The 26230-nt window shown below is 30.0% G+C and overlaps 1 protein-coding gene across 4 annotated transcripts in view; it reads right to left on the bottom strand.

Moving 5' to 3' along the window:
* LOC107454966 (diuretic hormone receptor) overlaps window positions 1-26230 on the bottom strand; it is a 174541-nt gene that overhangs the window by 9656 nt on the left and 138655 nt on the right. For all 4 annotated transcript variants that reach the window (XM_071177413.2, XM_071177411.2, XM_071177412.2 and 1 more), the window contains exons 3-9: window positions 24471-24587; window positions 21002-21102; window positions 17828-17928; window positions 15611-15731; window positions 14002-14152; window positions 10819-10906; window positions 3631-3697 (exon numbers count right to left, since the gene is read on the bottom strand). In XM_071177413.2, coding sequence (XP_071033514.2) covers window positions 3631-3697; window positions 10819-10906; window positions 14002-14152; window positions 15611-15731; window positions 17828-17928; window positions 21002-21102; window positions 24471-24587 — 746 coding nt within the window. The remainder of the gene's footprint in view (window positions 1-3630; window positions 3698-10818; window positions 10907-14001; window positions 14153-15610; window positions 15732-17827; window positions 17929-21001; window positions 21103-24470; window positions 24588-26230) is intronic.

The raw sequence follows: 26230 nt of genomic DNA, 5'->3' as shown, positions 1-26230 counted from the left end.
TAATGTAAAATTTAGGTGATTAATCAACGGCAGAATCTTCGTGTTACTATTACAGTATTCTTTACTATAATATCCATTTTTACTGAAATATGTTACAAAACAGAGAAATTTTTTTATTTACAGTCATTTTTACTGAATAATTACCGTAAAATCACTCTAAGTAAATATAACCTCGAAAATTATGGTTTATAGTTTTACGGTAAAAATGGATTTGACGGTATAAAGGGATTTTAAGGCTTATACACCAAAGTGCTAATCCTTCACACTGTAATTTGATCCAGAATTTTTTACAGCTTGGGGATGTTCTATGGTCTTAGGTGAAAATTTTATCAAACAATTCACTGTTCAGAGTTGATTTTCTCATGCAATTAGCTTTTCAAAGAATTTTCTTATCTTACTAAGCGTTATAACTTTTCTTTGGTAAAAGTAAATGCGGAGAGTAATCGATAGTTATACCGATGATAACGAAGTAATGGACCTGTCAAAGGATTAATTTCTCTAAACACCGTGGGGCACCATGATAGCCTTATAAAGATTCCAGATAGAATCATTAGAGGATTATCATCATCATTAAGACTATCGAACTTAAGAAATCGTTAGCAAGATTTTCCCATTAAATTTCGTACTCTGGAGATTTTCTTTGGTGATCATAGGCGAAATTTCAAAATATAATTCTCGAGATGTACCTCCCATTCACCACGGTACAAAATAGTCTAAATCAAAAAAAAAAAAAAAAAAACTTTCAAAAAATATTGATTAACCGTATTTTATGTAATTCATAGGGTTTTGGAGAGTTATAAGTTATGAATATGAAATTAGATTTGCAAAATTCAATATGGCGTAAAATAATTTTAATGAATCTTGCAAAGTATTATCGTAACAATGTGATAAAGGAGTAACTATTTATTTTCAGGATTCATTATTACTTATAGGAGAAAATTTAAAATCAAATTAATTTTTATGTGTGCAAAATAAAAAATTTACTGTATGGTAATGACATTTCTGGTACAGTAAAAAAAACATAATTTAGGCTAATAAAACCAGAAAATGAATTGATCATTCATTTGGCTAATTTTTCGTCCATATAGTAACGGCTTACTGGAAACTTTGGTTTTCAAATTTATAGTTCTATTACTTCACATTTTGTAAAAAATACAAAATCGATGAGTAAATTCAATCGAATAAATAGTTGTTATACCATGCTCTAAGGTATTATGATAAAAATACTAAAATTTACCAAATTTACCAAATTTTAACATAGATTATAAAATAATATTTTATTGTTAATTTTTTTAAAAATCTTTACCAAAGCTTGTCATTAAAAATTACCGAGCTTTTTGTTGTACACATAGAGCAAGAAAAACTGAAACTTTTTCAATATTCAGATAGTCTTTACCATACTTTTTTTTCGCAGTGCGGTCTATTTCTAAAAATTTAAATGAAGATATAAGAGTTATAACTTTTATTGAAATGAATTCTTAAGGAAATAAATGTAAAATTTTAGAAATAAATTTTATCCGTGGGATTGAAAAACAAATATTATTTTAGAGAAAATTTATAAAATACTAAACATGTTTCAAAATTACGCGTATGAAGCACACAATTTACTCATCTTGCATATTATTTGCTAAACAATCAAGCAATGTTGCTTAAGTAGTTACTTAAGCAATGTTACATTTTAAAAACTAATTTCATTTTTCTTATCTTTTTTTCCTAGACAGCATAGATAATAGTGAATATGTTCACTGAAAAAATATCGTTTAAATCATTTAAAAAAAATGCATAAAATGACTGAAAAATATATGAAATTGCTTAAAATTTCATTCTGACAAACTTTAAATTTTCTTTATCTGAAATTAGTCTGTCTAATAAGTTATGAATCGAATCATACCATCAAAACTAGATGCACACTGAGAACTTTTAACAAGGTATCATCCTGTTTTGAAAGGAAAGGTTGCATTCTTGAAATATGCAAAAAAAAAACTTCTTTTCAAATCAACATCCCAAACTATTGCTTTCTGTTCACTTCAAGATTAAATAATCTAGCCACGTATCTCTCTGTTTTTAAATATATCTATCTATGTACAAGATTTACTGGCACAAATAAAACTCAATCACACGCTATATTTTTATTTTAATTTCAATATTTCTTGACACAGATATGTGCAGCATTTGCTTTACATTGCATTTAACTTCCTTTACTAGAACAATGCACTCTTCTTCTCTCAAAGATGAACAACACATGAAATTTGAATAAATTTGAAATTCTACGAAATTTTGAATTTAAATAAGGCTTTTAAAGTGCATATAAGCGCAATGAAAATGCGAATCTTATGTATTCTACTCACATATTTGCATTCTTAAAACACAATGTTTTAACAAAAGAAAAATTATGTTATAAAAAATGAATTATGTAGTTAAAATCCCCCCCCCCGGCAAAGAAAAACAGCCTGTTTTTAAAATAGAAAAAAACAAACTAAATGTTTTCTTTATTATTATATCGCAAGGCCATTTTTAAAATTTCTTTTCTATATTTAGTCACCTATTTTTTGATTTAGACCATTGTGCTCCCATTGAAGAGTAATTTTAGCAAAATTTATCAACACAAATAAAATTTTCGAGTCAAGCGCAATCAGAATATTTTTACATCTTGTCTTTTAAGATTCTTTTGTGCGAATATATGCAGCTAATGTTTTTTCATAGTATAAAAGTTTCTTTGTGAGACCTACACAATTTTAAAACTGCCATATGCGCTAAACATTTTAGAGTCCCAAAATGTTTCTAAAAAAACAGAATTTTTAATACATGTTTTAAAGAAGCCTGTTAAGTGCAAATAAAATGCAATTTTTATCTATGATGTTTACTCATTGGATTTGTTAAACACCATATTTTAATAAGGCAAAAAAAAAAGTCAAAAATTTATTTTGTTGTCGGAATTTCCAAAAATGTTATCTCTCTTCGTTCGTAAAGAAAAAAAATAAAAGTTTAGCAAGTTATTTAAGTAGAAACAATCAACTTAATTTTGTTTTGTTGCAGGACATTAAGAAGTAGAGAAAAAACTTTTTATTGAAATTTTTTTGATTCATACAACTGTGCGACGAGTCGAATAAAATGCTTATAACATTAAGTTTCAAAATTTCACATCCTAATGCTTAGCAATTAATCCATTTAGTGACCTCTTGGAGTAAATACTGAGTCATTTCTGATGAACTTTTAATGTCTAATGAATTCTTGAAAGTATTTGATGTCTAATGAATCCTGTTGTTTCAACAGTTGAAAGAACATCCAGTTCGAAGGGATAGTAATTAATATTTCGTTTCCCGAACATGGGTTTCAAATAAAGGTCACCACATGTCCCGCTTTTCTATTCTTCTTAAAGCAGATAAAATGTGCATGCTTACTTTTTTTGCTAATTGGCCCCAAAATAAATGCATATTTCGATATCGCAATTTAATTTCTGAACGGGAATTTTATTTGATACCAACATTTAATGCTACACTTGATGATATTAATTTCTAAGTAACATTTATCTCCAATTGTTTTTGTAAAAATAGCTCTAAATGATTTAGAAATTGTAAATAAAAGAATTGACGTTTCTGTAACATCAAAAAAAAAATGATTCATATTTACCAAGAGCACCAACATAACAGGACAGCTGAACACGTAGTCATAGTTATCTTTGTTTTGCCATGGGCATCTGAAATAAATTATAACGCTTAAAATTTTTTTTATGGAGGACACTCACTGAACAACACCATTATACATAAAATATAGTTCTAAGTCATGGGCTGAAATCGCAACCTGGAACTATCCTTCCATACGAAGCAGATGGTTTCAAAATTAAACAAAAGATGTTCTACAGTTCCTCGCGAGCATTTAGATGACACAAATGCAAATTATTCAAATATTTGTGATCTTGTTAGGAAATATCTCTCATAATAAATAATTTAATTTTGTTGCGAAATAACTGTGCTAATTCTCGTAAAATTCAAGAGAAGATAGACGGAACAGTGACCAGTAAAGAACTTAAAAGTGCTGAACTATGTTAAATAAAGGTTATTCAACGAGAGTGATCAGAGATCAGGAAGAAGTGTGAAACTTCAAAGAAATTTTGTGAAGACGAAGGCCTACTGAGAGTCAAAACTCGCTTAGTTCTCGATGAAAGTTCAGAGGACTTTTAATGCCCCATTGTTCTACCTGATTATTCAATAACTCGGCGTTTCATTGAGCTTACGCATAAGACACTGAAGCATGCTGGTGTACTGACCATTCTAGGATATTTAAAAGAAAAATATTTGGCTCCTAGAAGAAGGAAGATTATCAGGGAAGGGATTTCCATGTGTAAGAGATACTCTGTGAAACATGCAACAACAGAGCGTGCCCAATTACCAGCCATTCGTGTTCAGAGAGGGCCTTTCAAGTCACAGGTGCAGATTTCACTGGCCCAGTCTTTCAGTGAGGTACAAGGGCTTGGATCATATTGTTTAGGTGTGCTATGTATCATGCCGTGAACCTTGAATTTGTTATGTCTTTGTCAACTGATGCCTTTATTCAAGCATTGCGAAGATTCATGGCTCGTTGAGGGAGATGCAATATCATTTTTACAGACCGAGGAACAAATTTTCTGGGTACCTCAAGAGCACTGCAAAATTTTGACTGCGAAGCTATTTAAGCTGATTGTGCAGTTCAACAAATTAAATGGAATTTTAACTCTCCAAGTGCACCTTGATACTGTGGATAGTAGGAGTGTCACATTAGAGTGTTAAGAAATCCTGTGCAAACGAATATCTGCAAGGTTAGCCATAATTGCGAAGAGATGCTTACAGTGGTTGACTACGAAAGTACCATAAATCAAAGACTGACACATCTGAGGATCCTGAAGAACCAAAAACTTTGCCCATTTTATGCGCGAAGTTGCTCCAACATTACATTGTGACACAGTTGATCTAGATCTAATTGACAGCAACCAATTACGAAATAGATTATGCTTCCTTCAAAAGGTTCGCGAGAGTTTTCGTTACAGGTTCCAGAGAGAATATCTATCTGCGTTGTTGAAAAGTCCCGAAGATAAGTAAGGCTCCAAATTGAAGGTAGCTGCTATAGTTCTTGTGGGATCTGATAATTCTAAAAAAAACCGAGTGGCCCTTAGCTCGGGTCGAGGAATTGATTTCGGGCAAAGATGGAAGACGAAGAATCGCTCGATTGACGCTGGTACGTATTACATTTATTCAGCCTATTTAATAACTGTATCCTCCAGAAATACTGTCCGAAGATTTAACACCCATCACTCATCTTGTCGAGTCACTTATTCCTGAAGTTCTGGAAACCCTATGGACTTTTGATGTAAAGTACACCCGAAGCGGTCTCCAAGTGAAGATTCCACAAAGACTAAACATTTGATTATTAAGAAATATTATCGACTTTACTTTAGAGCCTTTAAATATTTAAATATTACTCTCCAATGTTCTGTAAAGGCTACTTTCTCATACCAATTGTTGTAATATCACTTTAAGGATGTTTTTCTTCTCGCAAACATTTTCCCCTTTTGGTCTAATTTCATTATTTTATAAAATTTTGTTTTGCCTTAAATCAATGCAGATGGTGGGAGTGTTGAGAATCGATTTATATTTTAATCGTACTCGTTATGATTATATACTCAATAATTATCTACTCATTAAATAACTCAACAAGAAACTGTATCTGGCAACAGTATAATAAATTTTTTGGAAAAAATATGGTTATAGTCTGTAGATGATTAAGATTTGAGTATTAATTTGCATTGTGTTTAACTAATGAGGTTCGCTTATGTTATAAAGAGGTTCTGCTCGTAAAATGTAACAGTATATCGCAATGCATCGTAATATATTGCTTAAAGTTCAGACGCTTTATTTACTTTTATAATAAGAAATCTACTTAGTATTCGATCTTTCATACATTTTTTGGGTCTATTAATGTTACTTTTTTTCTTCAAAATTCTTGTGTTAAATTGGTGAAATTAATTGTGCTAACAGGGGCTCTACTCAAGACTTCTGGTAGGGCTTGCTTGTTTTTTCAGGATAGATGGTAAATTCGTTAAATATAATTTATTTGCTTTTAATTATTATGCAAAGCGTTGAATTTCATTTGTAATAGATTTTTTTTCTCACTGAAACGAAATGAACTTTAACTATTTTAAACTTCTCGAAATTAAAGGAATACACAGATCTAAAACAGTAAACAATAGATTCTAAAGCAAAAATTTAATTTTAGAAAATAATTTAGATTTAATAGTGTTCTTCAAGGATTATAAGACAGCATTAACAAATAAATGAGTGCTTACGTATCAAATTAAAAATTATTTTTTTAATATATTTGATTATTAGCTTGCCAAACAGTTTCATTGAACTATTTTAAGCCTAGATAAAATATTTTTTCTATTGAAAACTTTTATTTTCATGATATTGACACCCAGAAGTTGTAACTTAGCTGACATAAGTCTTTAACGTCTGTACTCAAATACATAATTTATGTACGTTTAGGGCATATATCCGCCTTTGGTAATTAGCCTCTAATCTTCTTACAAGAAACACGTTGACAATATATGTTGGCTACTTTTTTTTCAGCCAATATAAAATTGAACACCCAGGACTAATGAGTCATATTTTAATATCGAGTTGCATTTCCGAAAAATACATCGCGATATTTTCTCTATTAATCTAATTTCTACATTGTCACCCAAATAAAATGTAGCAACATTCACAATAGTATCGTATTCATTAACTATCGCTTGCATAATATTCGCGGTATTGTAATGTTAGTCATGGTGGGTCAATGTTTAGATCTCTCGCCTCCCAATGAGGTGCCCGGGGTTCGAATCTCAGAGATGTCTGGTTGATACGAATTCCGCACCCTACTCGCACAGCCTACAGTGCTGACGTAAAATATCTTCAGGGTTAGATGGATCATGGGCTAGAGGTTCCTTGCTGTAAGGTTAACCGTGGGATGTTTCTGTGGTTTTACTCTCAATGTAACGCAAATGTAGGTTAATTCCATCAAAAAGTCCTACATGAATTCAAATTTTACCCAATATTTGATCCAGGAGTTCCTTTATCTTCTGGAGTAGGTCCAAAATTTAAATAGCACGGAGATGAACATTAGCAGTCGTGAACTCAAAATTTGGATCGGGTGTTCAACGATGAATATAAAATGAAAAATTGTCGTCATGTTTGATTCACTTATCATCGGTAGTCAGTGACCTCCGTAAACCAGAACCTGGTACTGCTCTACCAATAAGCGAACTCGGCTTCCAAGTACCAATAAAGGGAAAGTACAGATTTTTTGAAATAAAGCTTATGATATTTTCATTTAAAAGATGACAATATGAGGTTTTTGAAACATAAATTTCGGAATAAAAAAGGCGTGAACAATTGATAATTTTTATTAACAGTTGGTATTAAGATGTTTTATTATTGGAATTCGATAAATTTCCTGCGTAATAAAAATAAGCTCTCATACTTTCAATATATATATATATATGTTTTTATTGTTATTTTTACTTATTTTTACTTTTTGTGTTCTATTTTATTTGTTGTAATTTTTATAAAAAAAAATTTCTGAGTGCTTCTTACGCTATTGTATTAATATATTTTGCTTTGGCTATGTTGATACAATATCAGAAAGCACTCTGTTTTGCGGATATGATCGTGTGGGCTGATGAAAAGATTATATCTTTTTTTCCGGTTTTTTAAGTAAAATGTCATCCTTTTTTTTTCTTTTTTTAAACTGTTGTTTGTTATTTTTTTACTTATTATTTCCCCCCCCCTTTTTTTTTCCATATGTCTATAATTTTTCTTTGTTTTATTCATCATTTTGATCATTGATATATATATATGTATATATATATATGTATATATATATATATATATATATATATATATATATATATATATATATATATATATATATATATATATATATATATATATATATATATATATATATATATATATATATATATATATATATATATATATATATATATATATATACATATATATATATATATATATATATATATATATATATATATATATATATATATATATATATATATATATATACATACATATATATATATATATCAAATGGAATTTATTCCTTTAAGTTCTTAGGCTGTTGGAATAATTTGAAATCAATTATTCGTATAACTTTTAATTTACTTTCCATTTCTAAAATGAATGGATGATATTTAATGTTATTTAAAACGGTATAAATATTAGCCATTTTGAATGCATTTCTCAATTCAAAGCCGTTCAAATACATTTTTCATAAAGTTGCTATTGAAATCTGAAAAGCAAATAAAACTGTTATAAACTATTTATTCAGATTTAAACAGGACGCACATCAAAAAAGATGAATAGCGTTTGTATGAAAAATTCCAACTATGTGTACAAAAGTTTGAAAGAGTAAAGGAGTATTTTTAAAAAAAAACACGTTTTGCGTAAAATGCTCTTACAGATTTAATTATTGAAAGGAAAAGCTGCTGTATTCAATCATGTAATTTGACAAGCTAATTAAAGGCAGGAAGGAAGGGTGCTTAATAAATTAAAGACTTAACATGGATATTTTAACAAGATGCTTAGGCAAATTGCCTGCCGAAACTGAATTAAAATTTTGATAGCTTTCAATTATTTGCTCTTAAAGAATGGTTCATTAATCTTGCAGCAATGTAAGAATAGCTACAGAATAAATTTACAAAACCATTAATCTGTTACACATCTTAATGTATCAAAAATTATTCATTATTTTCTAGTTCAATTTTTAAATAAGGAAGTAATAAAATTTTGGTTAAAAATTTAGGAAAACAACTTTGTGTCAAGGTGAGTTTTAATCATTATATAATGTAATATTTAAAGCCGTTGTTTCTTTATATTTAAGAAAACATCAATCGGCTGGGATAGCCTGGTAGGCAGAGTGCTGAACTCACGTTTGAGTGAACGAGAGTTCGATTCCAGTCGGTCGGAGACTGGTGCACGTTAACTCTGTCGGGTCACAATATCCTCTATATTCCCATAACAAATCAATATCTCTGGGGGTACTGAATTGGAGATAAATCATTCCCTGGTTCGGGCAAAATTACAATCTGTGGATGAATGGATGTATGAATGGGTCCGCCCTATACACGGGTGTGGCTTAAGTCGAATTCTTGGCCACCACTGGGAAACAAGAACAATCACACACCCTCTGCCTTAATGACCGACGGCAACAACAACAAAACAGTAACCATATTTTAATTAATGAACATTTTTAAACTTTATCTGGAAAACATTATTCGACATTAATAAACTACTGCTGCCAAATAATTTATGGTCCTAAAGAAAGATACTTTATTGTCTGTTGTTTCAACAGCAAACCTTTAAAATGAACAATGAGTTAACGGTTTTTGTTTAAATAGATTGTTTAGTGATTCAAAGCATTTCAATGAAATTTCTTAATACAAATAATTTAAAAACTTATTCTCATGATTGATTTGCTGTGCAATATAACAGGCAGTATTCATTGCCGGTGTGACATTGTGATGTCCTTTATATTAAGGATGATTAAGTATCAATTGTATGCTTTCCTTTTTAAAAGTATTTTGTTAATGAAGTTTATTTTAACAGAATTGACCACCTTATTTGAGAAAACAAATAAAAGCTTTTTCTTAAATAAAAGCTCTTGTATTTAATTTATCGGCTATTATGTATATAATTTTAATTTTATTTTCGTAAAAAAAAAGAACTAACTATAACTAAATTTGACGCATTTATTTTCAAGATTAACTAAAGTATAATTTATTATCGACTCAGAAGTTTAGAGTTGAGCTTGCTTCGCAGCAAATAACTACTTCAATAGTTAAGTTTGATACGCCATAAAAAGCAGAAAACCTGTATTTTAAAATATTGCCACAACAATACCTGAAAATCTCTCTCTATTTTTTAATCTTACGTGGCGAAAAAAAATTCTTTTTTGCGTAGAGTACAAAGAATTGAAATATCGAGTGCGTGAGCTGTCTTAAGCATAAAAGCGTAAAAGTCTATGTCTAAAAGTTTCTGATTGAAAATTCTTTTCTCGCGTGAACAACGAAGAGCTGAAGGGAACTGAGCTATAAATTGAGAAGAATTGGAAGGTAAAATAGTGAATAGTTCATATCAACAAATACAATATTTTATATTATGCTTTAGTTATACTCATGTAGGTTTAATCATGAAAATTTTACTCTTTGTAAAAGTAATTCATTAAAAATAAGTATTAGTCATTTTATTACGCTATTTAATTATAATATAAAAGTAGTTTCGAAGAACAGTAAGAAAGCGTTGATGACTTCTATAAAGGATATAGCATTGAAGAAATGCGTAAGATATACACCGTTGACATACATGTTTATTTTTTATACATAATTATTGTTTCGTTTCTTACAGTTTTTCTATTGCATGTCATTGTCATCTATATAAATTTAATTTTTTTTAACTTATTAATTCAACTTTAATTTTAACTTTATTAAAATAACTAAATTTTCAGGGTTTCAAAAATTAATTTTATTTTTTAGGATTTTAAGCTAGAACATGTTTCAAATGGGTTAAACTTAGTAGTCAGTGAAGCGAGCATGGTTTGCGTAGCAATCTTCGAAGACATCGACTGAGCCCATTGTTTTTGCATAACGGATTTAAAATGATTTTATTAGCTTTATTTAAATTTTTATGAGAGTTGGTGACAAAAAGATAACAATAATAAAATACTGTTATTTATTTCCTTTTTAACGTTAATTAAAAAAATAATATCTACGAAAAGTATGTTTACCCTTTTTGCGTGAAAGGTTCGTCAGCAGCAGCTCCTCCAGCAATTCCTTTCACTATAGCCCACGCTGCAGCAACAACTGCTGGGATTCCTGAAATAGATTGTACTTTTAACATGCTAATTTTGCAACATGTTAATTGAAGTGAAACTTCTAATGCGACTTCCAACAAGGTTGCGTTAAACGTTTAACGCAACGATACACAAAACAAAACATTAATAACAAGAAAAAGTTGCTTGGTTGCCTAGCAACCAGCTAGAGTTGCAGTTATTACATCAGCAGACGATTTAAAACAATTATTCTGTTTATTGATGACGGAACATCTTTATTGCCACTATCCACTGCAGGTTCACAAGCTCTGGCAGACGTTACTGGTGAAGAAATTGACTCTTGTGAACGGCCTGTGATCCTTGCTGGAGATTTTAATGTGAATTTCTCGTTACCTGAAGTTGAAACATTATTAACCTTCCTTAAAGACGAATTTGGATTGGAAATGATAAATGGTAGGAATAATCCAACAACCAAAGGGCAGCCATTGATGCAGTTTTTACAAGAAATATTGAAAAAATAGAACTCAAACATTTCGTACCTTGCTTTAGTTATCATAATCCCATTGTAAATGTTATAGATTTGGATATTTCTCCACTCGAAAATGATAATTAAAAGATGCGATCAATTGTGAATTGTAAGCAATGTTAATCAAGTTTGCCTTAAAGATACAGTATGATTTCACTAAAAATCAATTTCTACCCCTTCCTATTTTCATTTCCACATTAAGAAGTTTCATTTCTTCCGCGCGGAGGGACTCCACGCACTATATTTTTTCCTTTTTTTTTGCAGTTGAGACGTAATTAATTTTGTAAAAATAAGTTGAGACAACTAATTAATGGTGATAGATTTAGAAATTTTAAGAATAAACTTTCAAAAATGTAGTTTAGTCAGTTGAAGTTTTTAATGGTGGCTAAATTATTTTACATGTTTTCATCTTGTTTGGTAATTCGCTATGCTTATGAAAGGGAAAGTCTTTAGCTGTAATACTGAGACTCATATGCCATTTTGATTAAATCTTCCTTTTACACAATTGACTTATGGGTATATCACACGATAAAAACTATCAACAACGAAACCAGTAAGTCTACCGTAAAGGCAATCGTATCCTTCACTTTCTCCAAAAATTGCATGAAAATCCTCGTGTGATATAGAAATCACGGTTGCCCGAAATATCAGCAACTGTTTCTCTCAGCTGAGAAAAAAATTGCCTATAAATAAAAGAAACAAAAACTTGAGCCAATCAGATCGCTTGCTTGCAATGATGTTTCAGTTTCATGTGATGACGTTAACAAATGTAAGTTAAAATGGCGACGACGTTGATGAAGAGGATGATCGGATGAAATGTTGAGTTAATTTAACGGATATCAATTCTACATCTTCTGTGATTTTTTTCTCTCCCTTTACAAACATCGTTGAGTAATTATGAGGCAATGTCATAAAATAACAAAACTTAAATACTAGCCAAAAGTTTAGATAAATAGCAGGAAATGGTAATCGTGTTACCAGCAACAGTTCCGGTAATTAAGCAATCCTATCGGCAACTCTGAACTGCGAAATTGCCTTAGTTGCGGACAGAGTGGAGGTTCCGCTTACGGTTGCTCATATTTTTCTCTCGTGTGATATTCGCAATATTATGACACAGTTAGAATTTATTATTCGAAAAATAAATGTAATATAACCAGAAGCAATCTGCCCATACAGTTTACGGTCAATTTTTACAACCGTACAGTTTTCGGTCAATATTTTTACAAGTTTGAAACCGGTGTGGTTGAAAAGTCGTACATGTAAAACTGTACCTTTTAGTAATCATTTACAACTATCATGGTTACAAAAGGGTTAATGGAAATTTAATCTGATTTTGTAGCTAGTTTTTGTTAAGCACAAATGGAGTAAGATTGTAGTTATCTTTTGTCAAGTGAATCATGGAATTTGATTTGATTTGTTTATTTATCTAGTTGTGACATCTATCAAGAGAGATTGGAAATGCTAGACTCAAGTATCGGCATTCGGATTGTCGATAATTTTTACCGTAAAATCCATTTTTATTAGAACATATTACGGAACGAGAAGTCTGATATTCTGGGATTTTTCCAGTAATAATAACAGTAAATTCACTGAATCTCTCTAACTAAATAAATATTAATCTTGAAATTACGGTATTACATTTCACGGTAAAAATAGATTTTACAGTAAAATAGATTTTAAGGATGATGCAGTTAAAGTACTTGCAGGTACTTGATACCATAATTTGATCCGGAATTTTCTACTGTGAAGGATGACTGTAATAAACTTAAATTCGGTGTATATAATCATGCTTTAAAAAATTTCTGAAAACAATTACTCATTTTCGATTCGACATTGCTAAATAGCATAAATATTGTATTTTAGGGTAATCAAAAAAAGAATTCTGGTTAAAAATTCGTAGTAGATATTACAGAGGGTTGAAATTAACTCTTAGCATGTATTAGAACAATAGCGTTTTCTGTTTTTATTTTATGGTTTATGAAAATGCCTAAAAAGTATTGACTTAAAAAGCGAAATAATTTTGTGTCGATACCATATTTTCAATATTACTTATAGGGGTAGACTATATTTGAGGGTGCCTCTTGAATCTCGCCAAGTTGTGATCGCGGTTGATCGCCAACCTGGGCGATGTTGATATCCAATCGTGATTCTGATTGGTTTAGATTTTAGCGTTATTTTTAATGTTCAACGGTATATGTAATTTCAGAGGTCCGTTAGTTCTACGCTGGATACCGGCTGGTAAGGTTACTTTTGCTTCTAGTCAATAAGATCGAAGTTATGAGTGCAGTCATTAAAATAGATTCAAGAAAAAAATGTCCCCGCCAGTTTGGTATTACAGACGCCATTTTCGATTCGTATTTCGTCGAATTTATGTGGCGATGGAGGTACACAGATTCTATTCATGATAAATTTAGACAGTATCTAACTGTTATTAGATAATTCTGTGCACTTGAATCTGATTCTGTGCACTTGAATTTTAGAAATGAATGATAATAAATCTTTATGGAACAGTTATAAAAAATATATGATTAATTTATAAGTTAAAGAAATCCCAAATTAAAAAGAAGCAACAATAAGATATTAAGAGTAATTGAATTTTTAGATGCACTTACCCCACCCTATTATAACGTATGTTTTGAATTGGATCTTATCAATGGAAAAAGTCTTTACCACCAACATGTAGAGATAGAGACCTTCCACGAACATCCAAAAGAAGTTTGTAGCCATCAGGTAAGTTAGAGGTATAACAAGAAAACAGGCAATCTGAAATTAATTCAAATTTCATAAAACTAAATTTATGTATGAAAAAAGTTATTAATTTATATACGAAAATGTGTCATTACTTCATGTATGGAAAAAGTAACTGCTTCAATTATAAAAAAAAGGTGTTGTTGATTTGTGCATAAAAAATTGATTTATGTACCTACATTGTGAGAATTTTAATTCTAAAATTATGGTATAATAACCAGATGTAGTTTGTCCATTTAAATAATCGTAACCTTTACGGTAAAGAACGTTTTTAATCTTTACGGTCTTGAAACCGTTTAAAACTAATATCGTTAAAAAAACAGTCAATATAAGACTACATGTTTTTAACCATTTATATTTAGCACGGTTTCAAAACTGTAAAAGGGAAATTTAACTGAATATTGGAACTGAGCTTTTTGTTAGGTGATGGACATTGAAGTTAGGTTGTAATTGAGTTGTGTTATATAAAATGGACCATGCAATGTGGTTTAGTTAATTTGTGTAGTTTTTCACCTATCGTAAGACTCGAGAAATATTAGACTTTTTATGTTAGGCAGCTTAATGGTACTGTCATCTATGCGTGAATGAGAGTATTGCATTCTAACAGTCCAGGGTCACAAATTAGGGAGTGCAAGGCACTTGAAATTCTTCATGGGTTGAAGTGAATCGTGGAATTATAGCGGTAGCAAGGATGGGACTAAAACAATTGTTTCATCTGTTATGAGATTGACACATTAACCCTCTCGACTATAATATGTACCCAATTGCAAGGAACTAAGTGGCATCATTAGATGGGCCTAGTAGGTGCGATAAACTTCTGATTATTTACCCGTATTTGGTGGAAGCAATTAATAAACTATTTTTTTTTATAGTTAACATTTGAATACCTTCTTATTTATGGTTATTTAACAGCTTTATTTGATTATTACCAATCAAATAAATTGTTGTTTAACCATTTTTTCTGAGAAATTTCTAGCAGTGTATGAAAAGTGACATTTATTTCTAATTGAAAAAAGTTCTTAATTTTTATGTGAAAAGGATTATTCATTTATGTATGAAAAAAACGTTACTGAATTAAGCATAAAAATGGTGCTCCATTTTTTAATAAATATAGAAATAAAAATAAAAATAGGAAATAAAAATAAAAATATGACCACCGAAGCCGGCGTCTTCAGGGGGTACCGGCCTCGGAAGTCATGAAACAAAACATTTTCTATTGAGAGAGAGGCCAAATTAAATTACCCCTGAAGACGTCTGCTTCGGTGGTCGTATTTTTATTTTTATTTCCTTCGTTTTCTTTATTGTTATATTTATTCTTTCTTTCGAAATTTCTGCTGCTTTTAAGCGCGTTTCTTTCAAGGATAGTTTTGTCAATTCAGAATTAAATATTTTGTATTCTTTTACCATTTTTTAATAAATTATATGCTAAGAAAAACGTGCATTTATATGTTATAGATGTGTAACTTAACTTACCCTTGCAGCCGTTGGATTTTGATGCGATTGAAGCGTTGCTGTTAGAATCCATGTGACATCAATCAGTAAGTAAGTAGTCATCAAGTTAGTGTGAATTGTATTTCTTAAGCACCTGAGGTCTCTAAAAAGTTGAAATTGTTTTAGTAAAATTAAACATAAATTTATTTTACATAATCAGTCTAAATAAATTAAAAATAATAATGTCTAATAATGAATGTTAAGTTAATAATAATTAATATTAATTAAAGCTGCTAAAATATTTATTCAACGTTTGAAGGATGTTTCATGTTATAAAGGAACAAAATTCCATTAATAAAGTAGAAGAAAAATTTATCACTGTTTTTGTCACATTTTTTAATTGTATATATTTGTATATCACTGACTAAACTTATTACTGGTTTAGTTAGTTTAAAATTTACATGAATTTTCCATAAACAATTGGATTAAATAAAAGGACTTGTAAACCTAAAAATATGTTTCAGTTGTGAAAATTACACCAAGTTTAGAAGTCAGCACCAAGTAACATCTTTTATTCCTTATTTTATTTTATTCAAAATACGTAATGCACTACATTTTGCTTACTTATTTAAAATTTAACGACAGTAAACATATTGCCACACACTTTAAGTTTTTAATTATATGCGACTGCCATAAGTGAAGTTTTATGCCATCAGTCGTATGCTTTAAAGTTAAAACTATGACATTTTGTCACAGTTTTTCCTTAAAAACACTCGACGGCTGAACCGTCATTTTCTCATTACGACATTTTTCACTTCCCAGAGAAAAGAACAGAATTCTTATTCTTCCTAGAATTAATGACACCATTTTCCCCCGATGTATTACTGAATAATTAACAAATAAATGCATTAATACATTTCGCACTGGTAGAGTTCTTTTTAAAAAATTGAAATATACAGTACGCCAAAAAGAAAAACAAATGGAAAACCCTGAATACCTCTCCATCTAATGATTGGATCTTGACGTTCTTCGACTCATTCCTGAGGGCTCGAGTGGGTGACATCAAATATGCTGATTAATAAGTGCGGACGATATTTTAGGTTACGAAATCAGACACAAAAATGTATTTTGTCTGAATGAACATACCTGTTTTTCAACGGATTTGGTTTTTTATTATTATAGGCTACCCCAAAATATAGGGGGTAGCCTATGCATGTCATTAGAAAATATGATTTCCACTGTTTGGTCACGAGAGTGATTCAAAGTTTGAAGCCCTTAATGTGATTTAGACTTTTTGCTCATTTAGTCATATCTGGAGAAAATTTAAGCGAATTGAAAAATTTTTGCCCAAAGTTATAAAATCCGTTTATCCAAAGATTATTTTAAGCAAAAAAATACTTTTTAGTAAATATTCATTATTTTTTATTATTTTATTAAATAATATTTAAAAAATTATGAATTGTAAGGTATAAAATTTTTTACGTTATTTTAAAACATGCAACTTTGCATGGCAAAATACAAAATTTGAGCAAAATCTGTTGATTAGTTCTTGAGAAATCGAATTTTAAATCTTTGTCTTATTTGAAATACAATTTCTCAAGAACTATTCAACCGGTTTTGCTCAAACTTTGTATTTTATCATATAAAATTATGTTATTCAAAATTATGCCAAAAATTGTACATATTACAATTCAAAATATTTTTCGATCATTCTTAAATAAAATAATAAAAAATAATAAATACATACCAAAAGTTATTTATTACATGGAATTTAAAACGAGTTTAATAATTGTGTGCAAAAATTTTTTACTCGCGTAAATTTTCTTGAGATACGGCGAAATAAGCAAAAACATAAAATTAACATTAAAGCTTTCAAACTTTGGAGTGCTCTCTTGACCATACTATTGGGACCATATTTCCCAGATTGCCGCTACCCCCTATATTTTCGAGATCAGAAATCCGAATCTGCTACATAAAAGGCATGTTTTTCAGAAAAGTACGTTTTTGTGTCAGATTTCGTAATTTAAAATATCGCCTGCACTTATTAAATAACATATTTTAGGTCACCCCCTTGAGCCATTAAAATTGAGGGATAGAACATGAAAATCCCATGATTAGATCAAAAGTTATCAGGGTGGTCCTTTTTTTTTGCACACTGTACATGAGAAGTTTAGCCATTATTTGCCTAAATATTCCCTAACATTTGACGGCTATAGAAGTCATTTAAAGCAATGTGTTAAGAACAAAAAAAAGACATACTTGAAATGGAAGAACACAAAAAGGGCAAGACTCAATGCAACTAAGGATATTCCATATCCAACATAGTAAATGGTAGCCGCTTCTTTCATGTCCCACAGAACCTATTTGATAATGACATAATTATCCATAAAATGCAGACATTCAAGAAGATTCTAAAAATCGCATGGTTAATGCAAAGTAAAAATATTTTGAATGTATTTTTGTCAAACATCGCTCTTGTGTGAAAAATATACCGAAACAATTTTATGCTAGATTTGTAGGATTTTTTTAAAAAAATTTGCTTCTCAGCATATAATCTTAAAAACATTACATATTTAAATTTATATATTAAAAAAGTACACGTTAAAGTGATTACAACGTTTTAAATTAAATGTTTAGAAAGCGTAATATATATTTACATAATCTACGTATACAAAATTATCCATTATGCTTATTGTCAAAGGGAAGTAAAGCCTAGACTATAACAATACAGTAATGAGTCTCGATAAGCAATAGAAGTGCTGTCGGGAGACTATTTTGTTCTTGTTTTAAACATCTTCTTACGCGTCTTAAGAGTGACACAAAATTATAAAAAATCCACGAATTAACTAATGGCATGTACTTTAAATGCCTTAAATGTATTGCGCTGACATCTTACGTGTTATTAGATCTTTCATAATTTGCTGTAGTCCAAGTTTACAATTCAGCAGTTCAAACTTCATTGGTCAGTTACATCACTAGATTCTATACTTATTGGCAGTTAGAATGTGTGAGGAACCGATGCTCATCTTTTATAGATGAGCATAGGCTCATCGGATAAACAGTATCGGGGCATATAGTAACTCAGCGTGTCAACTACTAACTCGTTTTTATATACAATACAACCTCATGGCTGAAAGCCCTTATATAGCAAGACGGTAAAGAGCAAAAACTGGTACGAAAAGCATTTAATTTTAGCATTTTCTCGAGAAAAATTAAGTATCTGTAACTATCAAGATTTCTTTTTTAGTTTTAGCATAATTATGAAACTGTTTCTTTTCCAAGATAAAGTAGATATTGTTGAGTAGTTTAAAAAAAGAATAAATAAACTCCTTCCGAAAGTTAGAAATAACTGAAATTATTTTACTACCAGCCTTTCCTCTTCTCCGTCTCGCTTTCACACCTGTACTACCTAGATCACATAAATACATACGAGATATAAATAATAGTTTCAAATGTTTTGAAGGTTCAATAGTTTATTTTTTTAAGAACAGTATTTTTCTAGTTTTCGTTTCATTCGGAAAATTTTCCTCATCTGCACATGAATGTTAATTGAATTTTTAAGTACGCTTTATATTAAAATTTATGAATATACGCTACTTGGAGGAAACATTGATTCAGTGCGTGAATTAACGTGCAAAAAATGTTGTAAGTTAAGGAACTGAGTTAGGAAAATGGGTCAAAAAATAAGCAAAGAGAATAGGAAAATAAAATTTCATTAAAAAAAATATCGATTTAAAATCACAAATAATAAAAATTGATTAAAAACCTGTGCCAGTTTTGACGTCACAAAGATACATCTACATTGTGACATCGAAACCCTTATGGTTTTTTTTAATAAATTTTTACTATTTGTGATTTTAAAACTTTGTTTTTAAAAAAAATTTAACTTCATCACAAAGAATTACTTTGTATTTTATAAAGAGAAAAGAGTTTTGCACCTTACTAGAAATTTTGGACTCTTTTGAACCTTAATATTATACATTTTAGCTCCAAATTATATGGTTCTAAGTTGAAGCATATTATCAGCAAAATAATTAACTTTTAAATTTGATTACAGATTATTATTCTTAAAGTTGAATAAGGAGCAAGGTTTCACTTAATACCACATTAAGAGATATCGAATTTCTACTAAATTATGGGTCAAGGATAAATATAACACTTACAGAATTGAATTTCTTGAGAATATAAGTATTTTAAATAAATAAGTATTTTAAATAAACATGATTAAAAGTTGATTTGATTTATGTAAAATATACATCTATTACTTTCTTTAAATTTCATCGAGTATGGTTTTGCATTAAATTAAACTTCAAAGTGCAATTATTTATAATCAGTTTGATTAAACAGTGTTAAAAATTTTGGAACTTTTTAAACAATAACATTTTTCCAAATGAAATAAGGTGCCAAATTGTACCGTATTACAGGGCAAATTTACTATTCTTACGAGATTTCATTAAACTTAATATCAACTGAATTTAAAAAGGATTTTTTTCAACACCTAATGAATGTTACAGGAATTTGCATGATATAAATGGTTTAAAATACCGGCATTAAATTTTAAAACTGAACCAATTACTCAGTATCTAATTTTAAGATATGAATTTAAGAAAAAATTTCAGTGCACAAGGAATATAATTTAGCTTCTAAGTCTCGTTAATTGAAGTTCTGAGTAAGATAATGATGAAAGATAAATCAAAGATATTCACAGTTAGGAAAAAAGTATAGTCAAAACTACCACGATATGGCAAAATTTACCAAGTTTCTGGCTATACGGGTATATTAAAATGCACGGCAATTTTTATCAAAGTGCTTTGGTGATGATTTTGGTTTAATTAAAAAAAATATGGCTTTATAATGCGTGATAAAATTTGGTAAATGTGATAATACTTGGTAATTTGATGATATTAAAGCATGGCAAAAAGAAATATTCGGTCAAATTATCTCTTTAGTTTTGTATTTTCTGGTTTCAAGAAATATAATTCTGAGTACCAGATTTTCGGGTAAACTGGTACGATTTACCAAATAAATGATCTAAATACCGTATATTTTGGTTTTATTAAACAAAAGTTAGCCAGAAATACCATTTGCCAGAATTTTTTTGCCAGAAATACCATTAAAGTACGGTACATTATCTGGTTGGTTGGTTGGTTCTAATGCCACATGCCATTCTAACAAGCCTGCTTGGTGAAACCGAGCTGATTCAAGGCAGAGGGTGCGCTTCTTGTTTTTCAGTGGCGCCATCTATGGCAAAAGAATTCGACTTCTACCACATCATACGTCACACCGTATATTTAAACGGTACATTATCTAATTATGGGTCAACAAAAGATAACAGCTCTTATTTTCGTTAAAGATTTATATAATTATTTAAAATAAACAGTAAGTATGCATAGAAAAGGAAATAGTTATTATGAGAAATATAAAATGCAATACTTGAAAAAACTCTTCTTCGTGAAGATTAACTGGTTTACACAATCTGTAATTTGACCAATCAGACCAGGTTCCATTACCGAGACATTGGCGGCTTGCATTAGCTGAAAAAAGTCATTTTATAATTTAAATTAATACATTTTTCAGAGATACGTAATGCTAAAAGCTGTTTCATACCTTTTAAAAAAACATCACTTTCAAAGCTGTTTAGTGATTTATACTCAACATACTTAAAAGATTTAAATTATCACTTTCACATATTTAAATTATTAGTTTAGAGTAATATTATGTTATTTTAATCGAAAAAACTTATCATGTTCAACTTATTAAACACAATTTTATTAATTTTAACTTCAAAAATTTATAGAAATATCAAATGTGATTTTTTTCGCTTATTTATCTTAAAAGAGTTTGTAATCAGGATTAGGCTTTATTTGTTTATTTGAAGTTGCCACCAGAAAATCTTTACAAAAATGTGTTATCAATTAAATATATCTTAGCATGAAAGCATGTGATAAATAACTTTTGACAAATTATACTGCTTGAAGGAAACTTTGAATTGAAAATCAAAATACATATAACGATGCAATTAAAAATTTCGAATTAAACAGAATTTTTTCTAATATATCATTTCCTCATGAAAAGATGGTTTTTTAAGATATCCCTTAATCTAGGCTGTGTATTATAATATTTACTATTGTAATATTACAATGCATGATAATTGTAATATTTCCATCAATCATATTGATTCTTGATGGAGTACCTTTAGTATTTTTAAAAACAAAACATATTCTGTTTAGGATTTTATGGCTTTGGTCCAGCTTCATTCTCTGAAGTTGTGAATCACTCGCAATCACGTTATCAAGAATCACTATATTATGTTATATTATAACCGTTGTTGAACAGGTGACCCAAATTAGGGTTTACGACTACCAATGTGCAACTCTGTATCCTAGTAATTTTGAGCCCGATCCAGAAGACAAGGAAACTCCTGGATCAAGTATTAGGAGAAGTTTGCCTTCATGGAGGACTTTTTGATGGAACTAACCCGCATTTGCTTTACTTGGAGAGGCAAACCACGAAAACCTCCACGGTTAGCTTGAAAGCAAGGGGACTCTAATCCATGATCCATCTACCACTGAGGATATTTACGTCAGTACTGTGGTCAGTACGAGTCGGGTGAGGAATTTGAATCGACCAGCTATCGCTGGGATCGAACCCGGGTCATCTCATTGGAAGGCGAGTGCTCTATCCCCTGAGACACCACGGCAGGAATCACGGAAAAAGGTAGAGATGAAATCATTAAAACCTTTCCGAAGTCATTAATCAAAATACCAATCATCTAAGAGCGTTTCCCTGTTTTTGGCACTCAAAAAGGTTTTGATATTTTCAGTCTTTTCGTCTTCATTAGTGAATCATTTGATGTATAAAAAAGTTTCAGATAAATTATCAATTTCTTGACTCTTAGTGTATATACTTAATTTCACTTTAGGCTCAATTGGGATTTTAAAAACACGCTGAAAGCAGTTATTCCCCAATGCTTGAATACTCCGTAGTACGCATACGAAGTACTGCCAAAAAAAATTCATTATGATGTTTTTTTTTAATTTTTCAAATATTTTATTTTGTTCCCGTTCTAAGCAGCTAGGGTAGACAGCAAATGTTTGTAAGCAATATTGCTAGGATATTTTTTTGTTTAATGAAACCAGCGTCGCATTACACCAGCTCAGGTTCACACCAACCGCAGTGCTGACATAAATTATCCTCTGTCATGGGCTAAAATCATCTAATTTGAGCCACTGGTCTAACTGTGGGACGCTTTTGTAGTTGTCCTCTCCAGATAAACGCAATGCGGGTAAGTTCTCAACGTCCTGCAAAAGTCCTCCACGAAGGCTAATTTGTATCAATGCTTGATCCAGAATTTCCCTTGTCTTCTGAGTCGGTCTGAAAACTGAGTTGGAGTTAAATATTCATAATCGTAAATTCAGAGTTGGGTTGGTTGTTCCACGCCGATAATAAAATAAAATACAGTGGAATCCTGTTTTAACGTTGTCCGTTTCGTAATAAATGTGCTTTATTTCTTTTACCCCGATGTTATTTCCGCCGTGTGTTATATTTAACGCTAGCTCAATTTAAAGCATTAAATTGAGGTTCCACTATATAAAATTACATTGAGTTGAAGGAATTACAAAATACGCATTAATAAAAATTTTAGCTTTTCTAGTACAAATTCTTATAATTACTATTTCAGTTATAGTATTTTTAAACTGCTCACATATATAACTTATTATTAATAATAAATCCTTTCCCATTGCAATTTTAATGATTTTTTTACCCCTTTCTTATATAAGTTTTCCTTTAATGTTAATTTATTCAAACATAAGCGCTAACTATTCGTTATTTTAATTGAGTTTAATGCAACTATTTTTTGATGTTAAATTATGCAGCTAAGGGACCTTAATTGACTGTAAGGAAAAGCTTTGATTTCCATAGATTACTTTCTCTTAAGAAATTAAATATTCAAATTTATCTGACGCGATAAATAATTTTGCTTCAAAGGCTATTTACGATAACAAAAAAATATTTAAAATTCGTATACAAAAATGAAAGAAGTGATAAACGCAGGGGAGAAAATAAATATTCTTATCAAATCTATTCAAATTATCATCATCCAAAATTTATCACCCTAATTGATTATGATTATAACTAAGAATAAAATGCATTTTAAGTATAATGTTACTTATGTTAACGTCAATTTATGCTTTAAATAGAGTTAAAAATTTCTGTACTTTTCATAAAACACAGTTCAAATTGAAGTATATATTAATGTATTATTTTAAAAACATCGGTTTAATGAAAAATTAACAAACCAGTTTCGAACCGGAAAAAGTATTAATTTTTATTAAGTAATAAAAATAAACTTAATACCAATAAAATATTTAAAACAACTTGACATATTTATTTAAAATTAAATTTAATTTTAGAATTTAACAAATATTTGAACTTAAGTGTAACTGTTTTAAACATATGCAAATTATTTAAATTATAATGTAATATTATTTATAAAAACATTCCTAAATATTGATTATTTATTGACTAAGTTTTTTAGTGTTTTATTCTTTGACGAAGCCTTAAAAATCAAAATTTTTCTCTGAAAATAACCTCTTGAGAACAAAACATCACTTAGACATTATCTGGTCGATATTTTGACATCTTTCAGACACTTGCAGGTCTATTCTCATGTCAGGTGATAAATAATTCCATTTATAAATATAGTTAAAATATCATTCGAAACAAAATTTCTGTTAAAACTCTTTCGTGTGGAGTTGTTCTAGTAATAAGACCAATAACGTCATTTACCTAATTTCTTTTCGTACATTTTAGTTTTTACTGTTTAATTAAAAATTACTTATTTAACTCACATTTTTTTAATTCATAATAACTCAGTAAATTTTGTCATGAAAGGACTTACTGTTGGTATCATAGCGCACACCGTTGAATTCTTCAAAACATGGAACCCGGGCAATGGTGCCAGCAGCAGTTGTTGGCCAACACGAAATGCCGTCCCATGTAGAATTGCAATAAACATCTGGAAAAAATTAATTTTCAACATATAATTTCTAATCTCAACATATTACTACTGAAAATGCATTAAATACTGAAATACTGAAAATACACAAAATTGTTGAAACATTAAAGAAATATTGTCAAATTGTATACATATACTGTACAAAAACTCGGTAAAGTTTCTCGTTAGTAAAGTCCCAAAAAAAGTTAGTCTAAAACGTTCAAAACGTCAAAAACGAAAGTCTAAAGTTAGTCCCAAAGTCTAGTTAAATCCAATATCATTTTATTTCAGTTACATCATAAATTGTGAAGTATGATCGATAAATACTTCCATAGTGTCATTGATTGCACAAAAATATTGCAAAAGACCCAAAAGTTTAACGGTGACTGTAAACTGAACAATATTTGTTTACAACGCCATGTTTTCTTTACAACTCGGCCTCGGTATTTAGGTATGACTAATGCATATTGTTTTAAGTTCATTACTTATTTTACCCTTTTTTCTCGCTCCCGTGAAAATGACGGGGTGAGGTCTCGCTCTCTATTTCTTTCTCCCGTGATATTGGCGAGCTGGAGTGTTCAGTAGTAACGCACCAATAAGAATAAAACCAATTCATTTCTTTTGCCCGGAAAACATTTTATTTCTAATTTTACACACCAGATGGCAGCACTAGGATATTTTTAAGGTAATTGTAGATAGTTGGTTTCTTTTAAACTAGATGTTAGCACTAATCAAATACGTAATAAAATACAAAAGCCGAAAATTAGGCACTTTTATGACCGTTTCTTGAAAATTGACCGATCGTTAAGGGGTTAAGTAGGTAAATGGCTTATTTGCATTTATTAAAGTTCATTTCCTTTATGTTGCTTCCTAAATTTGGTGCTCGGTATAAAATGGTTAGAGGTATGTCCTAAAATGACTTCTTACGGTAAATAGTTTTGTTACGGTAAATAGCTACCATGGCCTGCATTTGAGCACGTCAAAAATACCCTAGTAATTCTGGAACCTTCCTCTGCTTTTATAAAAGGAAGAAAAATAAATGAGAAGGAATGAGAATAGGTGTTTTGTTTCTTCAAAACACCTATTTTTGGTGCAACCTTCTACTGATATTTGGATATATATATATATATATATATATATATATATATATATATATGAATAACCTGTCCAAATTTCCAAAAAAAACAGCAAGAGTAAGCAGAATCCACCGATAACAGCACCCAGTCATAAAATAAATAAGAAGATAAAACACTAACAACATACTAGCTTCTTCAGGGGAACATTACCACGCAGTCAGTGCAGGAGCAATTTCCGCAGGATGGTGGCAAAATATCACTAACTTTCCTAGGCCCTAACTGCTCCCATCACCCCAAAAAAACGAGAAACACGAGAAAATCAAACGAAGATTACATTTATATACCGAAATATTGAAAATTAAAGTAGAAGTATTTATTTATATACTCGACGAAAGATAAAGTCGATCATTAAGATGCAAGTTAAATGCTGCATGTTCGAGTTTTGAGCACGGTACTAGTTCGTCTATTTAATATTGGAACGATTTGAGTATGTCGTTTTCCCAGCTGTAAAGAAATGAAATTTTTTCAACCTTTAATATCCTATTGCGGATATTAATAGTTGCAGTATTTATCAAATTTCGTATAAAT

This window comes from Parasteatoda tepidariorum, chromosome 2 (assembly GCF_982258835.1).
Source record: "Parasteatoda tepidariorum strain Cologne lab strain chromosome 2, Ptep-v5.0, whole genome shotgun sequence".
Taxonomy (NCBI): Eukaryota; Metazoa; Arthropoda; class Arachnida; order Araneae; family Theridiidae; genus Parasteatoda; species Parasteatoda tepidariorum.
This window is presented reverse-complemented; position numbering and strand designations above follow the sequence as displayed.